At 54.8% G+C, this 25,735-nt stretch overlaps 1 protein-coding gene across 1 annotated transcript in view; it reads left to right on the top strand.

Annotated features, from left to right (window-relative positions):
• COL27A1 (collagen type XXVII alpha 1 chain) overlaps positions 1–25,735 on the top strand; it is a 1,047,548-nt gene that overhangs the window by 256,884 nt on the left and 764,929 nt on the right. Inside the window, exon 10 of the mRNA XM_086924958.1 lies at positions 2,649–2,693. Coding sequence (XP_086781084.1) covers positions 2,649–2,693 — 45 coding nt within the window. The remainder of the gene's footprint in view (positions 1–2,648; positions 2,694–25,735) is intronic.

The following is a 25,735-nucleotide window of genomic DNA, read 5'->3' as shown; positions in this document are numbered from 1 at the left end:
GGAACCCCTACAAAGCCTCAGTGTGACTCAGGCAGGACACAGGAACACTACAGAGCCTCAGTGTGACTCAGGCGGGACACAGGAACCCTGGAGAGCCTCAGTGTGACTCAGGTGGGACACAGGAAACCCTGCAGAGCCTCAGGGGGCACCAGTGCATCAATGTGACTCTGGCGGGACACAGAAACCCTGCAGAGTCTCAGTGTGACTCAGGCGGGACACAGGAACCCTACAGAGCCTCAGTGTGACTCAGGCAGGACACATGAAACCCTGCAGAGCCTCAGTGTGGCTCAGGCAGGACACAGGAACCCTACAGAGCCTCAGTGTGACTCAGGCAGGACACAGGAACCCTACAGAGACTCAGTGTGACTCAGGCAGGACACAGGAAACTCTGCAGAGCCTCAGTATGACTCAGGTAGGACAATAGGAGCCCTGCAGAGCCTCAGTGTGACTCAGGCAGGACACAGGAACATTACAGAGCCTCAGTGTGACTCAGGCGGGACACAGAAACCCTGCAGAGTCTCAGTGTGACTCAGGCGGGACACAGGAACCCTACAGAGCCTCAGTGTGACTCAGGCAGGACACATGAACCCTACAGAGACTCAGCGTGATTCAGGCTGGACACTAGGAATTCTGCAGAGCCTCAGTGTGACTCAGGCAGGACACAGGAACCCTACAGAGCCTCATTGTGACTCAGGCAGGATACAGGAACCCTACAGAGCCTCAGTGTGACTCAGGCAGGACACAGGAACACTACAGAGCCTCAGTGTGACTCAGGCGGGACACAGGAATCCTGGAGAGCCTCAGTGCGACTCAGGTGGGACACAGGAAACCCTGCAGAGCCTCAGGGGGCACCAGTGCATCAATGTGACTCAGGCGGGACACAGGAACCCTACAGAGCCTAAGTGTGACTCAGGCGGGACACAGGAACCCTACAGAGCCTCAGTGTGACTCAGGCAGGACACAGGAACCCTACAGAGACTCAGTGTGACTCAGGCGGGACACAGAAACCCTGCAGAGCCTCAGTGTGACTCAGGCGGGACAGAGGATCCCTACAGGGACTCAGTGTGACTCAGGCAGGACACATGAAACCCTGCAGAGCCTCAGTGTGACTCAGGCAGGACACAGGAACCCTACAGAGCCTCAGTGTGACTCAGGCAGGACACAGGAACCCTACAGAGACTCAGTGTGACTCAGGCAGGACACAGGAACACTACAGAGCCTCAGTGTGACTCAGGCGGGACACAGGAACCCTGGAGAGCCTCAGTGTGACTCAGGCGGGACACAGGAAGCCTGCAGAGCCTCAATGTGACTCAGGCAGGACACCTGAAACCCTGCAGAGCCTCAGGGGGCTCCAGTGCATCAGTGTGACTCAGGCAGGACACAGGAAGCCTGCAGAGCCTCAGTGTGACTCAGGCAGGACACATGAAACCCTGTAGAGCATCAGTGTGATTCTGGCGGGGCACAGGAACCCTGCAGAGTCTCAGTGTGACTCAGGCGGGACACAGGAAGCCTGCAGAGCCTCAGTGTGACTCAGGCAGGACACATGAAACCCTGCAGAGCCTCAGTGTGACTCAGGCGGGACACAGGAAGCCTGCAGAGCCTCAGTGTGACTTACGCAGGCCACAGGAAACCCTGCAGAGCCTCAGTATGACTCAGGTAGGACAATAGGAACCCTGCAGAGCCTTATTGTGACTCTGGTACGACACAGGAACCCTCGAGAGTCTCACGAGCAACTGTGCCCCAGGAGTCACCAGTGCCTCAGTGTGACTCAGGCAGGGCACAGGAACCCTACAGAGCCTCAGTGTGACTCAGGCAGGACACAGGAACCCTGCAGAGCCTCAGTGTGACTCAGGCGGGACAGAGGATCCCTGGAGAACCTCATTGTAACTCAGGCGGGACACAGGAACCCTACAGAGCCTCAGTGTGACTCAGGCGGGACACAGGAACCCTACAGAGCCTCACTGTGACTTAGACAGGATACAAGAACCCTGCAGACCCTCAGGGGGCAGCTGTGCCTCAGTATGACTCGGGTTGGACTCTTCGAGCCCTTCAGAGCCCCCGGGCCTTGGCACAGACCCGCCCTTGGCCGAGGTTCTTTGAGGGCAGCCTGGGAGGTCTGCAAGGATCCCCGGGTCCGGTGTCTGAAGCCTCGGACTTCCTCCAAGGCTTCCAAGTGTGTTCCTCTGACTTCACGCGAAAGGGGGGGGGGGGGGGTATAATATGGGGGGGGGGAGGGTCTGGTCTGCCCTCTCACCCTCAGATGTTGTTGAACCTCTACCTGCCCATGGCCGGTCTTTCTAAGGTCTCTTCTGTGCCTGCCCCCCTGCCCCCCCCCCCCCCGCCCCTCACACCCCTGCTGCCCCACACTCCCTGCGCCTGACCTGCCCGCCCCGGGGTCGGCTCCTCTGCCTCTCGGTTCCTCCCCGAGTTGCCCTCTCCGCTCACCCTCCCTCTGTCCTCCGCCGCACACTGGCCCCTTCATCCCTCCCAGAGGCGCAGCGCTTCGAACAAGGAGCCTTGTGTGTAGCGCTTTCATTAGGACGGGGGGGGGGGGGGGGGGGGCAGGGGGCGGCTCCGCGAACCCACTGAACAGGCCGCCACTTTCCAGTCACTTTTATCTGTAATGTTGTTTCTTTCTTTCCTTTTAGGGAGAACTGGGCGCCCCTGGTCCGAGTGGAGTCCCTGGGCTCATCGTAAGTAAGCAGCACTGCACAGCACAGCACTGCACAGCACAGCACTGCACTACACATCACTGCACAGCATACCACTGCACTGCACTGCACTGCACTGCACTGCACAGCATACCACTGCACTGCACCGCACTGCACAGCATACCACTGCACTGCACCGCACTGCACAGCATACCACTGCACAGCACAGCACAGCACTGTACTACACATCACTGCACAGCATACCACTGCACTGCACAGCACAGCACAGCACACCACTGCACCCTCACTGCACAGCACAGCACTGCACTACACATCACTGCACAGCATACGACTGCACTGCACTGCACTGCACTGCACAGCATACCACTGCACTGCACTGCACTGCACAGCATACCACTGCACTGCACCGCACTGCACAGCATACCACTGCACTGCACCGCACTGCACAGCACACCACTGCACAGCACAGCACAGCACTGTACTACACATCACTGCACAGCATACGACTGCACTGCACTGCACTGCATACCACTGCACTGCACTGCACAGCACAGCACTGTACTACACATCACTGCACAGCATACGACTGCACTGCACTGCACTGCATACCACTGCACTGCACTGCACAGCACAGCACAGCAGACCACTGCACTGCACAGCACACCACTGCACAGCACATAACTGCACTGCACAGCACAGCACACCACTGCACTGCACTGCAAAGCACAGCACCGCACTGCACAGCACACCACTGCACAGCACACCACTGCCCTGCACTGCAAAGCGCACCACTGCACAGCAAACCACTGCACAGCACACCACTGCACTGCACAGCACACCACTGCACAGCACACCACTGCACTGCAAACCACTGCACAGCACACCACTGCACTGCAAAGCGCACCACTGCACAGCAAACCACTGCACAGCACACCACTGCACTGCACAGCACACCACTGCACAGCACACCACTGCACTGCAAACCACCGCACTGCACCACCCGAAGGGTGAGCGCCCGACTCTTCTCTCCACCCCAGTCTCAACCCACCTGACACTGGGCTGTTTAGTTTGGGAATGGAGTGGTTTTTCTTTGCCTTAAGGTGTCTGTCACACGTGACCGCGCCCAGCCAATGTCCTTCTCTCCCGCCATGTTACACTGCAGAGTGAGTGGGGGAGGGGTTGGTGGCAGAGAGTGAGTGGGGGAGACGTTTGTTGGGAGAGAGTGAGTGTGGGAGGTGTTGGTGGCAGAGAGTGAGTGTGGGAGGGGTTGGTGGCAGAGAGTGAGTGGGGGAGACGTTTGTTGGGAGAGAGTGAGTGTGGGAGGTGTTGGTGGCAGAGAGTGAGTGGGGGAGGCGTTGGTCGCAGAGAGTGAGTGTGGGAGTGGTTGGTGGCAGAGAGTGAGCGTGGGAGGGGTTGGCAGCAGAGATTGAGTGGAGAGGGGTTGGTGGCAGAGAGTGAGTGTGGGAGGCATTGGTGGCATGGAGTGAGTGTGTGAGGTGTTGGTGGCAGAGATTGAGTGGGGGAGGGGTTGGTGGCAGAGAGTGAGTGTGGGAGGTGTTGGTGGCAGAGATTGAGTGAGGGAGGGGTTGGTGGCAGAGAGTGAGTGTGGGAGGTGTTGGTGGCGCAGAGTGAGTGTGGGAGGTGTTGGTGGCAGAGATTGAGAGTGGGAGGTGTTGGTGGCAGTGAGTGAGTGGGGGAGGCGTTGGTGGCAGAGTGAGTGGGGGAGGTGTTTGGTGGGAGAGAGTGAATGTGGGAGGCGTTGATGGCAGAGAGTGAGTGGGGGAGGCGTTTGGTGGGAGAGAGTGAATGTGGGAGGTGTTGGTGGCAGAGAGTGAGTGGGGGAGGCGTTTGGTGGGAGAGAGTGAATGTGGGAGGTGTTGGTGGCAGAGAGTGAGTGGGGGAGGCGTTTGGTGGGAGAGAGTGAATGTGGGAGGCGTTGGTGGCAGTGGGTGAGTGTGGGAGGCGTTGGTGGCAGTGGGTGAGTGTGGGAGGCGTTGGTGGCAGAGAGTGAATGTGGGAGGTGTTGGTGGCAGAGAGTGAGTGGGGGAGGCGTTTGGTGGGAGAGAGTGAATGTGGGAGGTGTTGGTGGCAGAGAGTGAGTGGGGTAGGCGTTTGGTGGGAGAGAGTGAGTGGGGGAGGCGTTGGCGGCAGAGAGTGAGTGTGGGAGATGTTGGTGGCATCTCTCCATCCTCCACTTCCCTCTCTCCATCTTCCACCTCTCTCCACCCTCCACTTCCCTCTCTCCGCCCTCCACTTCCCTCCCTCTCTCCACCCTCCACTTCCCTCCCTCTCTCCATCCTCCACTTCTCTCTCTCCATCCTCCACCTCTCTCCACCCTCCACTTCCCTCTCTCCATCCTCCACTTCCCTCTCTCCACTCTCCACTTCCCTATCTCCACCTTCCACTTCCCTCTCTCCACCCTCCACTTCCCTCTCTCCACCCTCCACCTCTCTCCATCCTCCACTTCCCTCTCTCCAACCTCCACTTCCCTCTCTCCACCCTCCACTTCCCTCTCTCCACCCTCCACTTCTCTCTCACCAACCTCCACTTCCCTCTCTCCACTCTCCACTTCCCTCTCTCCACCCTCCACTTCCCTCTCTCCAAACTCCACTTCCCTCTCTCCACCCTCCTGCCACAGGAATGCGGGCAGCCCCCCCCCCCTACCCGCCAGGAAGCCACCCTCATTCCCAGGCTTGTGCCTGCTAAACCCGGGCATCCTGAAGAACCGGGATTTAAACCCAGCGGCGTCAGGGGCACACCCAAAGTCTTCGGATTCTCCTGTCTTGGCATACAGAGACACAGGATACTTCTTGGTGGCGTCAAAGATCAAATTTATTAGCTGCAGCCAGTAACAGAGGTCCTAGAAGTACAACACGGTGTATGTTCTCAGGAGACTGCTCAACTTTACAAGCAGGTCGTCCCTTTTTATGCCAAAAATTGTGCTTCAGGCAAACATTCCTTATTTACAGTTTGGCCACTCACATGTTTCCACAACAAAAGCATTTGCATGATGACACACCCATTTTTCAGTTTGTCCAGCCCTTATTAATCACCAAACAAACCCAAGATAAACATTCTTCTTTAGACAAGCTGGACAAAACCCATAATAAAAAGGCCTGCAGCCCACATCATAAATAGACCATAAAGAAGGAACAGAAACAGATGAGAAGCAAGATAAAGGGGTGTGTGCGTGTACAATAAACTCAACAATGTCCTGCTCTTTGATCCTAATTTTGATCAGCTAAAGGGCAAGAACTGGTTTGGCAAGGTTGGCTTCAGGCAACAGGGTCAGTTCGCTCAGGTCAAACAGGAGTCAGCACAAACTCAAGCTAAGGTGTATGTGTCCTAAAGACTCATTTGGCCACAGTCATCAGCCTATGTGAGGGCAATCACAAAATGGCTGCTATGCACAAAATAGAACCCAAGGGGTTCAGAACGAAATCGTCAAATACACAGTGAATCCATCGGTGTAACATGACGAAAACACTCATGCTTGCTGAGCTCACTGTTTTACGGTTCATTGTTACCAAAATCGTAACGGAACCATAACCTTTATGACACAGGTTCAGAATTCACGGAACCTCAGACCCTCCTTTTGCCCTTACATAGGCAATAACCTAAACTCACGTCAATCTGAATCCAGGTCTATATTCATCAGATCATCAAGATGTTGCTGTAGCATTATCCTAGTACTTAGTAACTCTCTCTAGACAGGTCTCCTCGAACACAAAGTAGCAAAAAGGCCACATATAGCAGGAGCACACTATACACAAAGACAGAACAGGAAAAGGATAGCTAAGATCATCCCAATGACCATCAGAATCTTCCATCCCCAAGTGGATAACAATCCCCAAAACCATCCCATCAACGACCAATCTCCTTCGTCCACATGCACAGACTCGGAGATCTTATGTAGCTTGGAAATGGCTTGGTACACTGTCGGAGTGTTGTCTGGGATGAAAACGCAGCAGCTCGATTGAATCAATTTACATACCCCTCCTCTATTTGCAAGTATGACATCTAACGCAACTCTGTTCTGGAGAGTCATAAGGCGATCCGACTGGAGCTCAGCAGTCAAGTTACTAAGGGCACCGGCAATTTCAATTATAGTGGACTCAACCACTCTCGTCAACTGTCGAATGTTCCTGCTGTTAACCATAGGTCCCCAAAACGGCAGAAAACCTTTCAGAATATCTCCCAATTCTTGTCCTGCAGTATCTTCCTTACTGAAGACACCTCTAAAACTCTCGTTTTGTGGTAATCTGCCGCAGCTGTATACGTGGAAGGCAACAGGAACGAGACAAAACATGTGCCCGAGAAATCAGGGGGCAACTATGTATACGCTCTATCGTAACAGATGAAATAGGTACCCTTAGCCGCTAGAAACGCTGGGGAAGACTGGGACGCAAAAACATACGTCTCAGTGCAAACACTCTTCCCTAACTGAGCTCTCGGATTCTTGCCATTACCTTGCAGACAATAATGACCCTGATGGGGCACTATCCAAATCGGAGGAGATCTTTTCGCTCGCTGGTTAACACTCAGACTAACTCCATATCCAGTCACGTTCCATCCAATGTATGCTTGTGTCTCATCTCTCGGGATAGTCTCTTAGGAACTAATTCCTCTAATCATGTCGACTATACCCTTGACTTGAGCACTTGTCTTCGGACTATCTTTCACAGAACGTAGGGGATAGACTTCATGAGCATAGATGAACATCGTTCTGTATGCCAATGCGGAACCATTGTAGCTGAATGGCAGGACCAGGTAAGTAATACCTTTATCAGTAGTATGGGGCATAAGGCCACACACCGAACAATTAGTCATGTTCACTACTAGCTGGTGTGGGTGCAGAAGCTGAACAAAGGAATTATTAGCGAATTACATTCTCCTAACAATTTCATGTTCGGGCAGAGGGTGAAAAGAATGCAAAGAAACAGTAGGAGGAGGCATAGGTTGCATAGTGGGTGTAAACGTCACTTGAAAAGAGAATGTCACATATCCTATTAGAAACATCATTAAGCTAAGCAACATAACCAGACATAATATTAAAAAACGCTTTCTGCTCATTACTGTACATATTTTGCTCTTAAAGCTCATTCTTTCAACAGGTCTCTCCATCTCTAAAAACTCCATCCTCTAATCGTGCTGTTCGCGGCGGTAGGGTGTTCCGCGCTAAGGAATGCGTCTGTCAGTCCAGGGAACGCCCAAAGACCAACCAGAACCGTCGACCTAACGTCTTCGGCTTGCACTCCAAAGACTTGGTACCGCGACCCTACAGCTGAACCCGGATGGCGGTTCGAAAAACAAAAATCGGTCAAAACAGTTTCTCGGAGGAGAGAATTCAGTTTCAAATATAGCAAAGGAAGAATCTTATTTTATTTGTCCAACGACTCTCGGTCGCAAATTATAACGCTCTTTGCCAGGCAATGTCTGTTCTCGGAACAAAAGCTCAGATTCAGAAGTGTTCAAACGATTCGACGGAGGCACAGCTTCTTGAAGAAGATCGTCGTTCAGAGTTTGTTCCAATCAAACGGGCATCGCTAAAAGGCAGAAAACGAGGCACGGTTTCAGTCTCAGAATCAGGAAGTCCTTTCTGGGCCCACCGGTCGTACGGCAGAGGCAAAGGGGCCCTCTTACAATGTACGCTGTGGATCCAGTTCTTTTTACCTCGCACTCGCACTGCTGATCGTGTGGATAAAAGCACTAAGTAGGGACCAGTCCAGCGGGGCTGCTCGTTCTTGGTCTGCTGGAAATTCTTGATCAGGACCCACGATCCAGGTTCGATAGCATGTCCTGGATCTTCAGATGCTTGTGGCAAGGTATCATGAACCTGTTGATGCAAAACACGCAATTTAGCCGTCAAGTTAGCCGTCAATTCATAAAGGTAATCAAGCAACACAGGGTGCTCTATCTCACTGAATTTTGTCGGCCTCGGCACTCCCCAAATATTTGCCGGGCGACCAAACACGACCTCATATGGAATAAGTCCCATTCGTGAATGCACAGTCATTCTTGTGGACAGGAGTGCTAACGGCAAGGCATCAGGCCATTGAAGACCAGAAGTCGCCTGAATTTTGGCCAGTTTTAGCTTAAGGGTGCCGTTATAGCATTCTACCAGACCAGCTGATTGGGGGTGATTTGCAGCGTGGAATTTCTGCCTTATTCCTAACCCATCACAAACTCTCTTCATCACTTGACCCACAAATTCACTCCCATTGTCACTCCAGACCATTCTCGGCAAACCATACCTAGGGAAAAATTCCTTAATAAGGGCTTTAGCTGTGGACAAGGCAGTGTTATCTTTCAAAGGGTATGCTTCCACCCATCGCGAGAAAGCACAAACAACAACGAGCACGTACTTTAAGTTGTTGCACCTCTCCATGTGGATGAAATCTAGCTGCAAAACCTCGAACGGATACGTTGGAGGAGCAAAATGACCAGCTGGAGTTGGAGTACCCTTACCGGGATTGTACATCAAACAGACCATACAGTTCTTAACCAAATTCTCTGCACACTTAAGAATTCCAGCATTTTGCCATACTGGAGCCAACAACTTACAAATCCCTTTCACACTGATATGAGCCATTCCATGAGCCATCGTAACCACTGGAATTACATACGCATCAAGTAACAACCATCTCTGATGCTCTGACAACTCAACCCAACAACCATTCGAATCCAATTTACCCTTACTTTCTCTCCATTCACTCAACTCTTTCTCTGTAGCTTCAGCTTGAATTGACTTCACACTCCCTATCGTATCTTCACACATACTTCTATCCGGAACCCATCTCGCCGGACCAGCTACGTACATTCGACTCATCACATCTCTCGCAGTTTCTTTCACAACTTTGTCTGCAAAGCATTACCACGACCAACATCATTAGTAACTTTCTTATGCTCACTGCATTTCACAATCGCAATTTGCAACGGCAAAGTAAGTGACTCAAGAAGTTCATTCACCAACTGACCATGCTGAATCTTAGTCCCATGCGAAGTCAGGAACCCACGCTCTTTCCACAATCGTCCAAAACTATGAGCCACACCAAACGCATACTGGCTATCAGTGTACACAGTCACTCGTTTCCCTTTCAACAACACACACGCTCTTGTCAATGCAATCAACTCTGCTGCTTGCGCTGAATTATGTGGGATATGTGCAGCTTCAACAATCGTATGCAAAGTCGTAACAGCATATGCTGCAGTCGTATCACCACTCGGAAGCTTGAAGCACGAACCATCTACCCATAAGGTACCATCACACTTTGAAAGAGGAGTGTCCCTAAGGTCTATCCTCCCTTTCGTTTCTTCCTCTGTCCTAAGGAAGCAATCATGCTGTTCAGAAACATCTGTCTCAACTGAAATCAGCAACAACGTAGCTGGATTCAACGTGTTGCATCTCTTTATATGCACATGACTCGCTAAAAGTGTAAATTCGTAACCTGACAACCGAGCACTAGTTAAGTGATGTGTCTTTGTTCGATTCAATAAGGTATCCACTGCATGTGGAACCATTACAATCAACGTATTGTCCATTACCAAACCAGCAGACTGTCGAATAGAGACAGCCGCTGCCGCTGTAGCTCTCGGATCGGCAATGCTCTAGCTACCGGATCCAAAGTCGACGAAAAATACGCACATGGACGTTGCTTATCGCCAAACTGTTAAGTCAAAACTGACAATGCACATCCCTCTCCCTCATGGACATAGAGTGTAAAAGGCTTACTGTAGTCGGGAGTACCCAACACAGGAGCCGAACACAACGCATCACGTAATTCCGAAAAACTCTTCTGACATTCGTCAGTCCAAGGAATAGGATTCGGAGTATCCTTAACAGTAAGAGCTATCAAAGGTTTCGCAAGAAGCGAAAAATTCGGAATCCACTGTCTACAATACGACTTAATACCCAGGAAAGCGCGTACTTCTCTCTGTGTCGTAGGCACACTCATTTTCGCAATAGCTTGAATTCTTTCTGGGATCAGTCTTCTTCCCTCCTTCGATAAGAGGTGACCTAAGTAGGTTACTTCTTGTCGACAATATTGCAACTTCAAAAGAGACACCTTATGATGGAAATCAGACAAATGACGCAACAACGACAAAGTAGCCTCCTTACAAATCTCTTCATTGTCAGCAGCAACTAACAAATCGTCGACATACTGAATAAGGGCAGCACCATCAGGTAAGACAATCGTATCAAGCTGTGTTTTCAAAGCCTGACTATAGATGGATGGACTCTCACAATAGCCTTGAGGAGCGCGCTTAAAAAGGAAACTTCGGCCTCCTAAAGAGAAGCCAAAAATATCCCTACTCTCCTCGGCAATCGGGATGCTGAAGAAAGCATTCTTCAAGTCAATCACCGAAAACCAAGTAGCAGAAGCTGTAATCAAAGTCAGTAAAGCAGTGATATCTGGTACAACAGGGAATTGCGGAACTACAATCTTATTCACCTCGTGAAGATCGATCACAAACCTATATACAGGCGGCTGAGAAGAATCAGTACGTTTCAGAACAGGCAAAATTGGACTATTGCACACATTACCTCTCGTTTCTTCAATCATACCTTTCTCAATCAGATCATAAATGATCTCTAGAAGCGCTCTTTCACCATCACTAGAAATCCTATATTGGGGAATAAGAGGCAATTTAGCATTCGCTTTTGGCGTCACAACATACGGTGGAATCTCCAAAAGACCCACATCATTAGGACCAGTAGCCCAAAGAGAATCAGGGAGAGAAGACAATTCAGCTAGAAGTCGGTCTTTAGACAAATACATCGGAAAGATTACTCTCTTTCCCAATGTAAGCTGTACTCCTGAAGGAGAACAATAAAGAGTTGCATACAATCTTTTCAACAAATCTAATCCCAACAAGTTCTCACCACAACCCGTCGTCAAAATAAGTGGTGCGTTGAAATCACAAGGTCCAACAGAAAGAGACAAAGGACTAGAAATCGGATTACTAACCGGGGCGCCAGAAAAACCTACTGAAACATTTGTTAAGCCAGACAAAGGTGTGCCAGGGAGTTTTAGAGTGCATGATAGAACTCTTCGCAGCACCAGTATCCAACAGAAAAGGCTCTGACACACCTGATGCAATCACTTCAACATAAGGTCCACTCTGATCTACTGGAACTGAAACAACTCCCTCTCTTTGTCTATGGCTGTCCTAGCAATCATTACCATCCATATTCTCACCTTCAACGTAATAATCGTCAGTATAGTACTGAGCCGTCCTACCAAACACACCATTCTGCTGATCAAAACTATTCATCGAATTCTGTGGAGGCAAGGGACGCGCATTCTGAGACACACCATGTTCTCTACCTCGCGGAGCTTGCTGAACACCTCGACCTCTCACACCAGAAGCACCATTTGTGCGCTCTAACAGAACCGGACAACTATTCTTGAAGTGACCCTCTTCTTTACAATACGCACACTGTTTAGGGCCTACAGGAAAATGCTGTTGAGAAGACTCGAACCTTTGCGAGTTTCTCTGATACTGCTGAGGTTGCTGATAATCACGCTGATTATTACAAGGCGGATACGCTTGCTGTAAAAGAACCTTCGTCTTTAATTCTTTAGTCTTCTTGTCGGCTCTATCTTTCTCGTCCTTATCTCTATTCTCGTAGTACTGGGCAGTAGCCAATATCTGCGCTGACGAAGAGACAGCCCAAGAACTCTCAGAATCCTTCAACTTAGTGCACAATTCTGGAAGCAGATTATGCACAAACTTATCAACAAACAACCGTTGACCATCTTCCGTACTCATGTCCTGACCACTATGGTCGATAAACGTTTCTTCAAACCTAGTGAAGAAATCAGACACACTTTTGTCTTTCTTCTGCTTACATGCAGACAATTTGTCCCAATTTACACTCATAGCAGGCATCAAAGTTTTCATATAATTAATTATCCTACCAGGAAGTTCTGCAACTAGAGGCTCGGGTTTAGCATCACCAACTTGTCGGCCATCTGAGGCACCAATATTATTCCATGTATCACCTAACTCTTGCGCATGAGCCGTATGACGAATCAATCCCCATAAAGGCTGTGGAACAACATTCCCAAACAACATGTCTATGTCAGCTAAATTCATAGTACATGAGTCTGCAGTCTGAGATAATTCCTTATAGTACCCTGCAGGATTTTTACGAGGATCAGGCAAAGTCTGCTTAAGGGCCAAAACTTCAGCTCGCTTCCATGGAACATGTACCCAAACACGCTGAAAATGAGCCGGCGCGGCTACAATACCCAACCCAGCGTCAGCCTGAACTGCATCTTTCCACACCGGAGGAACCTCTCTCATAGGATATTGTCGCACTTTTCTCCTAACAGAAGTATCAGGCTCAAACAACGGCTGAGAAGGAGACTCACTCCTAAACGACAACAATGTCACAACTGCTCTTTCAACGTCAACACCCAATATAGTTCCCTTCGCAAACTCGGACTGTACACGGAACAACTCAGACGTAGTTTGTCCCAAATCACCATCTTCCCATTCTTCACGAAGGAAAGTACACATTGTCCCAAAAACATATCTCTGCGTCGGTGCTTCCCATTGATGGAAGACATCCATAACAGACTCAAAATTATACCTCAAAGGATAAGTAACCCATTTACTCGCTAAATGATCCAAGACTGTCTGCTCATCGGAACTAGGCAATTGGCTACGCAATTGTTTACGCTCTGCAACAGGGGTCATACCCAATGACCCAAAAAGAGGAGAAAAGAGACCAGTAACAGTATCAGTCATTCTCTGTTGAACAGAAGGAGAAGTTGACAACAGAACAGGAGACAAAGCAGACTGAGAGGAAACCAACGCAGGAACAATAGCAGAAGAAGTAGAAAGTACAGGAGACAAAGTCGTAGGAATTGGAGGTGGAGTAGGTAGCAAAGTCGGCGGCCCTTCAGAAGGCTGCGCCAAAGGAATAGGAGCCAACTGAAGGGGAGCTGGCGGTTGTAGGACAACAAGAGGCAAAGCAACCGGAGGTTGCGGAGGTGCTGTAGCACTCTGTACATAAGGGGGTGGCGAACTCAATAGATGTGACATCAAAGAATCTTTCTCAAGGTCCTTCGAGGCATCCTGCTGAGGAGGCGGCAAAGCTGGATAACATTTATCTATCGCCAGTTTACGTTGCCTGTGCAACTGCTCACGCGCTTGTTCTTCTTCGTTATCTCTAAACTGTATAGCAGCTTGCATTATTGAAATACCCTTCTCTCTTTTATTTCTCTTCGCCAATTTAATTTCTTTCTGTTTGGCTTCCTTTCGCCATAGGGGGAAAGAGTCAAACATCGCCGGCCGGGCTTTCTTCTTGAACAGTTTAACTTCTAGATTATGTAAAATCTCTGTGTCATAACTACCATATTGGGGCCATTTGAGGACACCGTCCTTCCTAGTATATCTAATCCATACTTCATTATACGTGATGGTGCCCACGCCAAGTTTTAAATAGAGCTCATAGGTCGGAGCTCCAATCGGAGGCACCGGACACGAGTCCTCCAATCGGGAATCCCTATTACAACTACAACAAAATATCTTTCCAAGTCTGCTAAGACCAGGCATCTTCGCTCACTAGTCTAGCTTCAAACTTTAAGGGAATATCGAATACGATAGCCTCGCGAATGCATGAGTCCCTCGGCTTTGGAGCTTGCAAGACCCAAATCAAAGATCCCAAGGGGATACCCAAAACAAAACTAAGGACTGGGAGACGCTCCACTCATACTTAACTGAAATATCGATGACGTCGCCAGAAGACCCGTCTAGCGTCTCGCTGTACAAATCACCAAAGGGCTCCAAGACAGGGCGACAGTCAGGGCCGCAGTCATTCGTAGCCGTCGGAAAGCGGGGAACCTCACAGCAAAGACTTTCGGACCACGACGACATATAGGGGTCGATGAAGTGGTAGGCCTTCCTCCAGAATTTTCACACGAAGCTCCTCACGATCTCCAGGCTTGGACCGGCACCGCTGAAGTCGCCCCACGTTGGAAGCGCCAACTGAAGAACCAGGATTTAAACCCAGCGGCGTCAGGGGCACGCCCAAAGTCTTCGGATTCTCCTGTCTTGGCATACAGAGACACAGGATACTTCTTGGTGGCGTCAAAGATCAAATTTATTAGCTGCAGCCAGTAACAGAGGTCCTAGAAGCACAACACAGTGTATGTTCTCAGGAGACTGCTCAACTTTACAAAGCAGGTCGTCCCTTTTTATGCCAAAAATTGTGCTTCAGGCAAACATTCCTTATTTACAGTTTGGCCACTCACATGTTTCCACGACAAAAGCATTTGCATGATGACACACCCATTTTTCAGTTTGTCCAACCCATAATTAATCATCAAACAAACCCAAGATAAACATTCTTCTTTAGACAAGCTGGACAAAACCCATAATAAAAAGGCCTGCAGCCCACATCATAAATAGACGATTAAGAAGGAACAGAAACAGATGAGAAGCAAGATAAAGGGGTGTGTGCGTGTACAATAAACTCAACAATGTCCTGCTCTTTGATCCTAATCTTGATCAGCTAAAGGGCAAGAACTGGTTTGGCAAGGTTGGCTTCAGGCAACAGGGTCAGTTCGCTCAGGTCAAACAGGAGTCAGCACAAACTCAAGCTAAGGTGTATGTGTCCTAAAGACTCGTTTGGCCACAGTCATCAGCCTATGTGAGGACAATCACAAAATGGCTGCTATGCACAAAATAGAACCCAAGAGTTTCAGAACGAAATCGTCAAATACACAGTGAATCTATCGGTGTAACATGACGAAAACACTCATACCTGCTGAGCTCACTGTTTACGGTTCATTGTTACCAAAATCGTAACGGAACCACGACCTTTATGACCCAGGTTCAGAATTCACGGAACCTCAATCCGAAGAGTCTCCTCCTGGCCCCAGTACTCGAACTCCCACCGCAAACACAGTATGGCCAGCACACAAACACTCCACATGCACTTCACACACATGCACTCCAGCACACATGCACTCCACATGCACTTCACATGCATGCACTCCAGCACACATGCACTCCACACGTACTTCACACGCATGCACTTCAGCACACATGCACTCCAGCACAAAGCACTCCACATGCACTTCACACGCATGCACTCCAGCACACGTGCACTCCACACGCACTTCACACACATGCACTCCAGCGCACATGCACTCCACATGCACTTTACACGCATGCACTCCAGCACAGATGCACTCCACACGCACTTCACATGCATGCACTCTACATGCACTTCACATGCATGCATTCACATGCACTTCACACGCATGCACTCACATGCACTCCACATGCACTTCACACGCATGCAATCCAACATACATGCACTCCACATGCACTTCACCCGCATGCACTCCAGCACACGTGCACTACAGCACACAAACACTCCACATGCACTTCACACGCATGCACTCCATCACACATGCACTCCACATGCACTTCACACGCATGCACTCCAGCATGCATGCACTCCACATGCACTTCACACGCATGCACTCACATGCACTCCACATGCACTTCACACGCATGCAATCCAGCACACATGCACTCACATGCACATGGAATGCCAGCGCAAGAGTCTAGGGGTTCACATACCTGCGGGGTCAGAACTCCACCCTAGGGCTCTCCCCCGGCTGGGACCACTCTGGGGCACGGTTAGTGCCCCCTCCCCACCCCCTCAGGTCACAGGCCAGACCCGCGCAGGGATGGGTCGAGGCCTCTGCCCCCCCACCCATACCCCCCCCCCCCGCCCACCCTGGCTGGGACAGCACTTGTGCCCACCCTGGGGCATGGTTTGTGCCCCCCTAGGTCACAGGGGAGGTCCCGCGCAGGGATTGGTTGAGGCCCCTGGAGCTGAGGCTTCTATAGTATGAACAGGGAATGTTCACCGGGGTCTTTGGGATTGGTGGAGGATCAGTGACGCAATAAGGTGGGGTGAACCGGGGGTGAGTAGAGAAGAGAACACGACCGATTCCTAATGACCGGATTTAGGCTGAATCTCCGGCACCACCTTTGACCAGTTCCAGCAGGGTAAGCACCAGAAATCGACATCAAGGGACCCTGCGGCTCGACCAGGGGTCTCCGCAGGACACTCTTCACATCGTTATAATATGCCCCTTTTATGCGTACCCCAGGACATTGGTTTTAAAACCGCTTTTAAGGCAAGCCAGACTCAGCCAGGCAAAGGCGGCAGCGGATCCTCCGACACTGCTTAGTGAGCTCGGCTGTGAGACTGAGGAGCTCTGGAGGGGATGAATAACTGTCCTTCGTCCTCTCTTGTGGCAGGAGGGTTGGCTGCGCTAAAAGGGCCCAGGATTCTGTTCTTATTGTACAAATTGTTCTTAACCGGACTTTTAAGATATGAAATATTTATGTTGTGATTGTGTACATACACCCCCATTTTATCATGTAACATTTACCAGTTGTAATGCCTTTCTTTTTTATAATAATGCACTTTGTATGGTATTGCATTTATACCGAATAAAGTATTCTTGAAAATTGAATTGAGTAGAGAAGTGGGGTGCCAGTGACGTGGGACAGAGGGGCGCCCCTGGCCCCGGTCAAAAGATGCCCCCAGTGAAGGGGCCGCACGGGGGAGACTCGGGACCTGGTGCACGTCATGGGGTACATGTCTCGGCCGCCCTATCACCCCTACAAGAGAACCAGAGGAGGCCTGATGACCCCTGATGACCCCTGGGAAGAGCCAGCAGGAGTCAGAAATAAGAGAGCCCCCCCTGTGAAAGAAGTGGGGGGACCCCCCCCCCCCCCACCACACTCCTGCCCTGGCCCCACCCCGTGAAAGAAGTGGGGGGACCCCCGACTCGAGCCCTGCCCCCCCCCCCCTGTGAATGAAGTGGGGGGACCCCCGACTCCTGCCCTGACCCCCCCCCCCCCCTTTGAATGAAGTGGGGGGACCCCAGACTCCTGCCCTGGCCCCACCCCGTGTAAGAAGTGGGGGGACCCCCGACTCCTGCCCTGGCCCCACCCCGTGAAAGAAGTGGGGGGACCCCCGACTCCTGTGCTGACGCAGCCCTATGATGTGTGAGTGAGGGCAGCATCTTCACACCAAGCACAAGGCAACGCAAACCTTTCCCCCTCTCTGCTCCTCTTTGTGTGTTTGAGGTTGTGGACAGGGGGGGGGGGACAGGGTTGAGGTGCTCTCACCCCTTCTCTGAGGTCCCAGGAGCTACTTTTCAGGGGTTCCTTCCCAGGTGACCCTGGGGCTCCTTCTAAGGGGCTAAAAGGGCCCCTCCTCGGGGGTCCCAGGGCCTCCTTCCCAGGTGGCCCGGGGGCTCCTTCACAGGGACTCAAACGGGCCCTTTCAGGGGCTGAGGAGGACCCACAGGCGGCGCCGGGTGAGGGGGGGGGGGGGGGGGATGCTCTGCCAGTAATTAAGCACAGAGACCGCTCTGAATAAACAACCTCCACAGGAGGTCTTTGTGCGCGGTGCGCCTAGAGGTGGCGGCCTGCCCCCAAGACGCTTCACTTCGAGACACGTGGACCTACGACTCACCGTGTGTGCAGGAGGGCCCCGGGCCCCGTGTGTGCAGCCGGGCCCCGGACCCTTAGTGTGCAGCAGAGCCCTGTACATACAAGGGGCCCTGGACCCCGTGTGTGCAGCAGAGCCCTGTACATACAAGGGGCCCTGGACCCCGTGTGTGCAGCAGAGCCCTGTACATACAGGGGCCCTGGACCCCGTGTGTGCAGCAGAGCCCTGTACATACAGGGGGCCCTGGACCCCGTGTGTGCAGCAGAGCCCTGTACATACAGGGGGCCCAGGACCCCGTGTGTGCAGCAGAGCCCTGTACATACAAGGGGCCCTGGACCCCGTGTGTGCAGCAGAGCCCTGTACATACAGGGGGCCCTGGACCCCGTGTGTGCAGGAGAGCCCTGTACATACGGGGGCCCTGGACCCCGTGTGTGCAGCAGAGCCCTGTACATACAGGGGGCCCTGGACCCCGTGTGTGCAGCAGAGCCCTGTACATACAGGGGGCCCTGGACCCCGTGTGTGCAGCAGAGCCCTGTACATACAGGGGGCCCTGGACCCCGTGTGTGCAGCAGAGCCCTGTACATACAAGGGGCCCTGGACCCCGTGTGTGCAGCAGAGCCCTGTACATACAAGGGGCCCTGGACCCCGTGTGTGCAGCAGAGCCCTGTACATACAGGGGGCCCTGGACCCCGTGTGTGCAGCAGAGCCCTGTACATACAGGGGGCCCTGGACCCCGTGTGTGCAGCAGAGCCCTGTACATACAAGGGGCCCTGGACCCCGTGTGTGAAGGAGAGCCCTGTACATACAGGGGGCCCTGGACCCCGTGTGTGCAGGAGAGCCCTGTACATACAGGGGGCCCTGGACCCCGTGTGTGCAGGAGAGCCCTGTATATACAAGGACCCCTGGAACCCGTGTGTGCAGCAGAGCCCTGGACATACAGGGGGCCCTGGACCCCGTGTGTGCAGCAGAGCCCTGTACATACAAGGGGCCCTGGACCCCGTGTGTGCAGCAGAGCCCTGTACATACAAGGGGCCCTGGACCCCGTGTGTGCAGCAGAGCCCTGTACATACAGGGGGCCCTGGACCCCGTGTGTGCAGCAGAGCCCTGTACATACAAGGGGCCCTGGACCCCGTGTGTGCAGCAGAGCCCTGTACATACAGGGGGCCCTGGACCCCGTGTGTGCAGCAGAGCCCTGTACATACAGGGGGCCCTGGACCCCGTGTGTGCAGCAGAGCCCTGTACATACAGGGGGCCCTGGACCCCGTGTGTGCAGCAGAGCCCTGTACATACAAGGGGCCCTGGACCCCGTGTGTGCACCAGAGCCCTGTACATACAGGGGGCCCTGGACCCCGTGTGTGAAGGAGAGCCCTGTACATACAGGGGGCCCTGGACCCCGTGTGTGCAGCAGAGCCCTGTACATACAGGGGGCCCTGGACCCCGTGTGTGCAGCAGAGCCCTGTACATACAGGGGGCCCTGGACCCCGTGTGTGCAGCAGAGCCCTGTACATACAGGGGGCCCTGGACCCCGTGTGTGCAGCAGAGCCCTGTACATACAAGGGGCCCTGGACCCCGTGTGTGCAGGAGAGCCCTGTACATACAAGGACCCCTGGAACCCGTGTGTGCAGCAGAGCCCTGGACATACAAGGGGCCCTGGACCCCGTGTGTGCAGCAGAGCCCTGTACATACAAGGGGCCCTGGACCCCGTGTGTGCAGCAGAGCCCTGGACATACAGGGGGCCCTGGACCCTGTGTGTGCTGGAGGGCCCTGTACATACAAGGGGCCCTGGACCCCATGTGTGCAGGATAGCCCTGGACCCCGTGTGTGCAGGAGAGCCCTGTACATACAAGGGGCCCGGGCCCCGTGTGTGCAGGAGGGCCCTGTACATACAAGGGGCCCTGGACCCCGTGTGTGCAGCAGAGCCCTGTACATACAGGGGGCCCTGGACCCCGTGTGTGAAGGTGAGCCCTGTACATACAGGGGGCCCTGGACCCCGTGTGTGCAGCAGAGCCCTGTACATACAGGGGGCCCTGGACCCCGTGTGTGCAGCAGAGCCCTGTACATACAAGGACCCCTGGAACCCGTGTGTGCAGCAGAGCCCTGGACATACAGGGGGCCCTGGACCCCGTGTGTGCAGCAGAGCCCTGTACATACAAGGGGCCCTGGACCCCGTGTGTGCAGCAGAGCCCTGGACATACAAGGGGCCCTGGACCCCGTGTGTGCAGCAGAGCCCTGTACATACAGGGGGCCCTGGACCCCGTGTGTGCAGCAGAGCCCTGGACATACAAGGGGCCCTGGACCCCGTGTGTGCAGCAGAGCCCTGTACATACAGGGGGCCCTGGACCCCGTGTGTGCAGCAGAGCCCTGTACATACAGGGGGCCCTGGACCCTGTGTGTGCAGCAGAGCCCTGTACATACAGGGGGCCCTGGACCCCGTGTGTGCAGCAGAGCCCTGTACATACAGGGGGCCCTGGACCCCGTGTGTGCAGCAGAGCCCTGTACATACAAGGGGCCCTGGACCCCGTGTGTGCAGGAGAGCCCTGTACATACAAGGACCCCTGGAACCCGTGTGTGCAGCAGAGCCCTGGACATACAAGGGGCCCTGGACCCCGTGTGTGCAGCAGAGCCCTGTACATACAAGGGGCCCTGGACCCCGTGTGTGCAGCAGAGCCCTGGACATACAGGGGGCCCTGGACCCTGTGTGTGCTGGAGGGCCCTGTACATACAAGGGGCCCTGGACCCCATGTGTGCAGGATAGCCCTGGACCCCGTGTGTGCAGGAGAGCCCTGTACATACAAGGGGCCCGGGCCCCGTGTGTGCAGGAGGGCCCTGTACATACAGGGGGCCCTGGACCCCGTGTGTGCAGCAGAGCCCTGTACATACAGGGGGCCCTGGACCCCGTGTGTGCAGCAGAGCCCTGGACATACAAGGGGCCCTGGACCCCGTGTGTGCAGCAGAGCCCTGTACATACAGGGGGCCCTGGACCCCGTGTGTGCAGCAGAGCCCTGTACATACAGGGGGCCCTGGACCCCGTGTGTGCAGGAGAGCCCTGGACATACAGGGGGCCCTGGACCCCGTGTGTGCAGCAGAGCCCTGGACATACAGGGGGCCCTGGACCCCGTGTGTGCAGGAGAGCCCTGGACATACAGGGGGCCCTGGACCCCGTGTGTGCAGCAGAGCCCTGGACATACAGGGGGCCCTGGACCCCGTGTGTGCAGGAGAGCCCTGTACATACAGGGGGCCCTGGACCCCGTGTGTGCAGCAGAGCCCTGTACATACAGGGGGCCCTGGACCCCGTGTGTGCAGCAGAGCCCTGTACATACAGGGGGCCCTGGACCCCGTGTGTGCAGCAGAGCCCTGTACATACAGGGGGCCCTGGACCCCGTGTGTGCAGCAGAGCCCTGTACATACAGGGGGCCCTGGACCCCGTGTGTGCAGCAGACCCCTGTACATACAGGGGTCCCTGGACCCCGTGTGTGCAGCAGAGCCCTGTACATTCAAGGGGCCCTGGACCCCGTGTGTGCAGCAGAGCCCTGTACATACAGGGGGCCCTGGACCCCGTGTGTGCAGGAGAGCCCTGTACATACAGGGGGCCCTGGACCCCGTGTGTGCAGGAGAGCCCTGTACATACAGGGGGCCCTGGACCCCGTGTGTGCAGGAGAGCCCTGGACATACAAGGGGCCCTGGACCCCGTGTGTGCAGCAGAGCCCTGTACATACAAGGGGCCCTGGACCCCGTGTGTGCAGCAGAGCCCTGTACATACAGGGGGCCCTGGACCCCGTGTGTGCAGCAGAGCCCTGTACATACAGGGGGCCCTGGACCCCGTGTGTGCAGCAGAGCCCTGTACATACAGGGGGCCCTGGACCCCGTGTGTGCAGCAGAGCCCTGGACATACAGGGGGCCCTGAACCCCGTGTGCAGCAGAGCCCTGTACATACAAGGACCCCTGGAACCCGTGTGTGCAGGAGAGCCCTGGACATACAAGGGGCCCTGGACCCCGTGTGTGCAGCAGAGCCCTGTACATACAAGGGGCCCTGGACCCCATGTGTGCAGCAGAGCCCTGTACATACAAGGGGCCCTGGACCCCGTATGTGCAGCAGAGCCCTGTACATACAGGGGGCCCTGGACCCTGTGTGTGCTGGAGGGCCCTGTACATACAAGGGGCCCTGGACCCCATGTGTGCAGGATAGCCCTGGACCCCGTGTGTGCAGGAGAGCCCTGTACATACAAGGGGCCCCGGCCCCGTGTGTGCAGGAGGGCCCTGTACATACAAGGGGCCCTGGACCCCGTGTGTGCAGCAGAGCCCTGTACATACAGGGGGCCCTAACCCTGTGTGTGCAGGAAAGCCCTGTACATACAGGGGGCCCTGGACCCCGTGTGTGCAGGAGAGCCCTGTACATAAAAGGACCCCTAGAACCCGTGTGTGCAGCAGAGCCCTGTACATACAAGGGGCCCTGGACCCCGTGTGTGCAGCGGAGCCCTGTACATACAGGGGGCCCTGGACCCTGTGTGTGCAGGAGAGCCCTGTACATACAGGGGGCCCTGGACCCCGTGTGTGCAGGAGAGCCCTGTACATACAAGGACCCGTGGACCCCGTGTGTGCAGCAGAGCCCTGTTCATACAAGGGGCCCTGGACCCCGTGTGTGCAGCAGAGCCCTGTACATACAGGGGGCCCTGGACCCCATGTGTGCAGGAGAGCCCTGTACATACAGGGGGCCCTGGACCCCGTGTGTGCAGGAGAGCCCTGTACATACAGGGGGCCCTGGACCCCGTGTGTGCAGGAGAGCCCTGTACATACAAGGACCCCTGGAACCCGTGTGTGCAGCAGAGCCCTGGACATACAAGGGGCCCTGGACCCCGTGTGTGCAGCAGAGCCCTGTACATACAAGGGGCCCTGGACCCCATGTGTGCAGCAGAGCCCTGTACATACAAGGGGCCCTGGACCCCGTGTGTGCAGCAGAGCCCTGTACATACAGGGGGCCCTGGACCCCGTGTGTGCAGCAGAGCCCTGTACATACAAGGGGCCCTGGACCCCGTGTGTGCAGCAGAGCCCTGTACATACAGGGGGCCCTGGACCCTGTGTGTGCTGGAGGGCCCTGTACATACAAGGGGCCCTGGACCCCATGTGTGCAGGATAGCCCTGGACCCCGTGTGTGCAGGAGAGCCCTGTACATACAAGGGGCCCGGGCCCCGTGTGTGCAGGAGGGCCCTGTACATACAAGGGGCCCAGGAACCCGTGTGTGCAGGAGAGCCCTGTACATACAATGGGCCCTGCACCCTGTGTGTGCAGGAGAGCCCTGTGCATACAAGGGGCCCTGTACCCCGTGTGTGCCAGAGAGCCCTGTACATACAAGTGGCCCCGGACCTCGTGTGTGCAGGAGGACACTGGACCCTGTTTTTGCAGGAGGGCCCTGTACATACAAGGGGTCCTGGGCCCTGTTTGTGCATGAGAGCCCTGGACATACAAGGGGCCCTGGACCCCGTGTGTACCGGAGAGCCCAGTACATACTAGGGGCCCTGGACCCCATGTGTGCAGGAGGGCCCTGTACATACAAGGGGCCCTGGACTCTGTTTGTGCAGGAGAGCCCTGTACATACAAGGGGCCCTGGACCCTGTGTGTGCAGGGGAGCCCTGTACATACAAGGGGCCCTGAACCCCATGTGTGCAGGAGGGCCCTGGACCCTGTGTGTGCAGGAGGGCCCTGTACATACAAGGGGCCCTGGACCCTGTGTGTGCAGAAGGGCCCTGTACATACAAGGGGCCCTGGACCCCATGTGTGAAGGAGAGCCCTGTACATACAGGGGGTCCTGTACATACAAGGGTCCCTGGACCCTGTGTGTGCAGGAGGGCCCTATCCTATACATACATTGGGCCGTGGACCCCTTGTGTGCAGGAGAGCCCTGTACATACAAGGGGCCCTGGACCCTGTGTGTGCAGGGGAGCCCTGTACATACAAGGGGCCCTGAACCCCATGTGTGCAGGAGGGCCCTGGACCCTGTGTGTGCAGGAGGGCCCTGTACATACAAGGGGCCCTGGACCCTGTGTGTGCAGAAGGGCCCTGTACATACAAGGGGCCCTGGACCCCATGTGTGAAGGAGAGCCCTGTACATACAGGGGGTCCTGTACATACAAGGGGCCCTGGACCCTGTGTGTGCAGGAGGGCCCTATACATACATTGGGCCGTGGACCCCTTGTGTGCAGGAGTGCCCTGTACATACAAGGGGCACCGGACCCCGTGTGTGCAGGAGAGCCCTGTACATACAAGGGGCCCTGGTCCCCATGTGTGCCAGAGAGCCCTGTACATACAAGGGGCCCTGGACCCTGTGTGTGCAGGAGGGCCCTGTACATACAGGAGACCCTGCACCCTGCGTGTGCAGGAGGGCCCTGTACATACAAGGGGCCCTGGACCCTGTGTGTTCAGGAGGGCCCTGTACATACAAAGGACCCTGACCCTGTGTGTGCAGGAGAGCCCTGTACATACTAGGGGCCCTGGACCCTGTTTGTGCAGGAGAGCCCTGTACATACAAGGGGCCCTGCCTGGACCCGGTGTGTGCAGGAGAGCCCTGTACACACAAAGGGCCCTGCACCCCGTGTGTGCAGGAGGGCTCAGTACATACAAGGGGCCCTGGATTCCGTGTGTGCAGGAGAGCCCTGTACATACAAGGGGCCCTGGATCCCATGTGTGCAGGAGGCCCTGGACCCTGTGTGTGCAGGAGGGCCCTGTACATACCAAGGGCCCTGGACCCCGTGTGTGCAGGAGAGCCCTGTACATACAGGGGGCCCTGGACCCTGTGTGTGCTGGATGGCCCTGTACATACAAGGGGCCCTGGACCCCATGTGTGCAGGATAGCCCTGGACCCCGTGTGTGCAGGAGAGCCCTGTACATACAAGGGGCCCCGGGCCCCGTGTGTGCAGGAGGGCCCTGTACATACAAGGGGCCCAGGAACCCGTGTGTGCAGGAGAGCCCTGTACATACAATGGGCCCTGCACCCTGTGTGTGCAGGAGAGCCCTGTGCATACAAGGGGCCCTGGACCCCGTGTGCGCCAGAGAGCCCTGTACATACAAGTGGCCCCGGACCTCGTGTGTGCAGGAGGACACTGGACCCTGTTTGTGCAGGAGGGCCCTGTACATACAAGGGGCCCTGGACCCTGTTTGTGCATGAGAGCCCTGGACATACAAGGGGCCCTGGACCCCTTGTGTACCGGAGTGCCCTGTACATACAAGGGGCACCGGACCCCGTGTGTGCAGGAGAGCCCTGTACATACAAGGGGCCCTGGTCCCCATGTGTGCCAGAGAGCCCTGTACATACAAGGGGCCCTGGACCCTGTGTGTGCAGGAGGGCCCTCTACATACAGGAGACCCTGCGTGTGCAGGAGGGAGGGCCCTGTACATACAAGGGGCCCTGACCCTGTGTGTGCAGGAGAACCCTGTGTGTGCAGGAGAGCCCTGTACATACTAGGGGCCCTGGACCCTGTTTGTGCAGGAGAGCCCTGTACATACAAGGGGCCCTGGACCCGGTGTGTGCAGGAGAGCCCTGTACACACAAAGGGCCCTGCACCCCGTGTGT

Source organism: Lissotriton vulgaris, chromosome 5 (assembly GCF_964263255.1).
Source record: "Lissotriton vulgaris chromosome 5, aLisVul1.2, whole genome shotgun sequence".
NCBI classification, from domain to species: Eukaryota; Metazoa; Chordata; class Amphibia; order Caudata; family Salamandridae; genus Lissotriton; species Lissotriton vulgaris.
The sequence above is the reverse complement of the archived record's forward strand: the minus strand, read 5'-3'. Positions and strand labels throughout refer to the sequence as shown.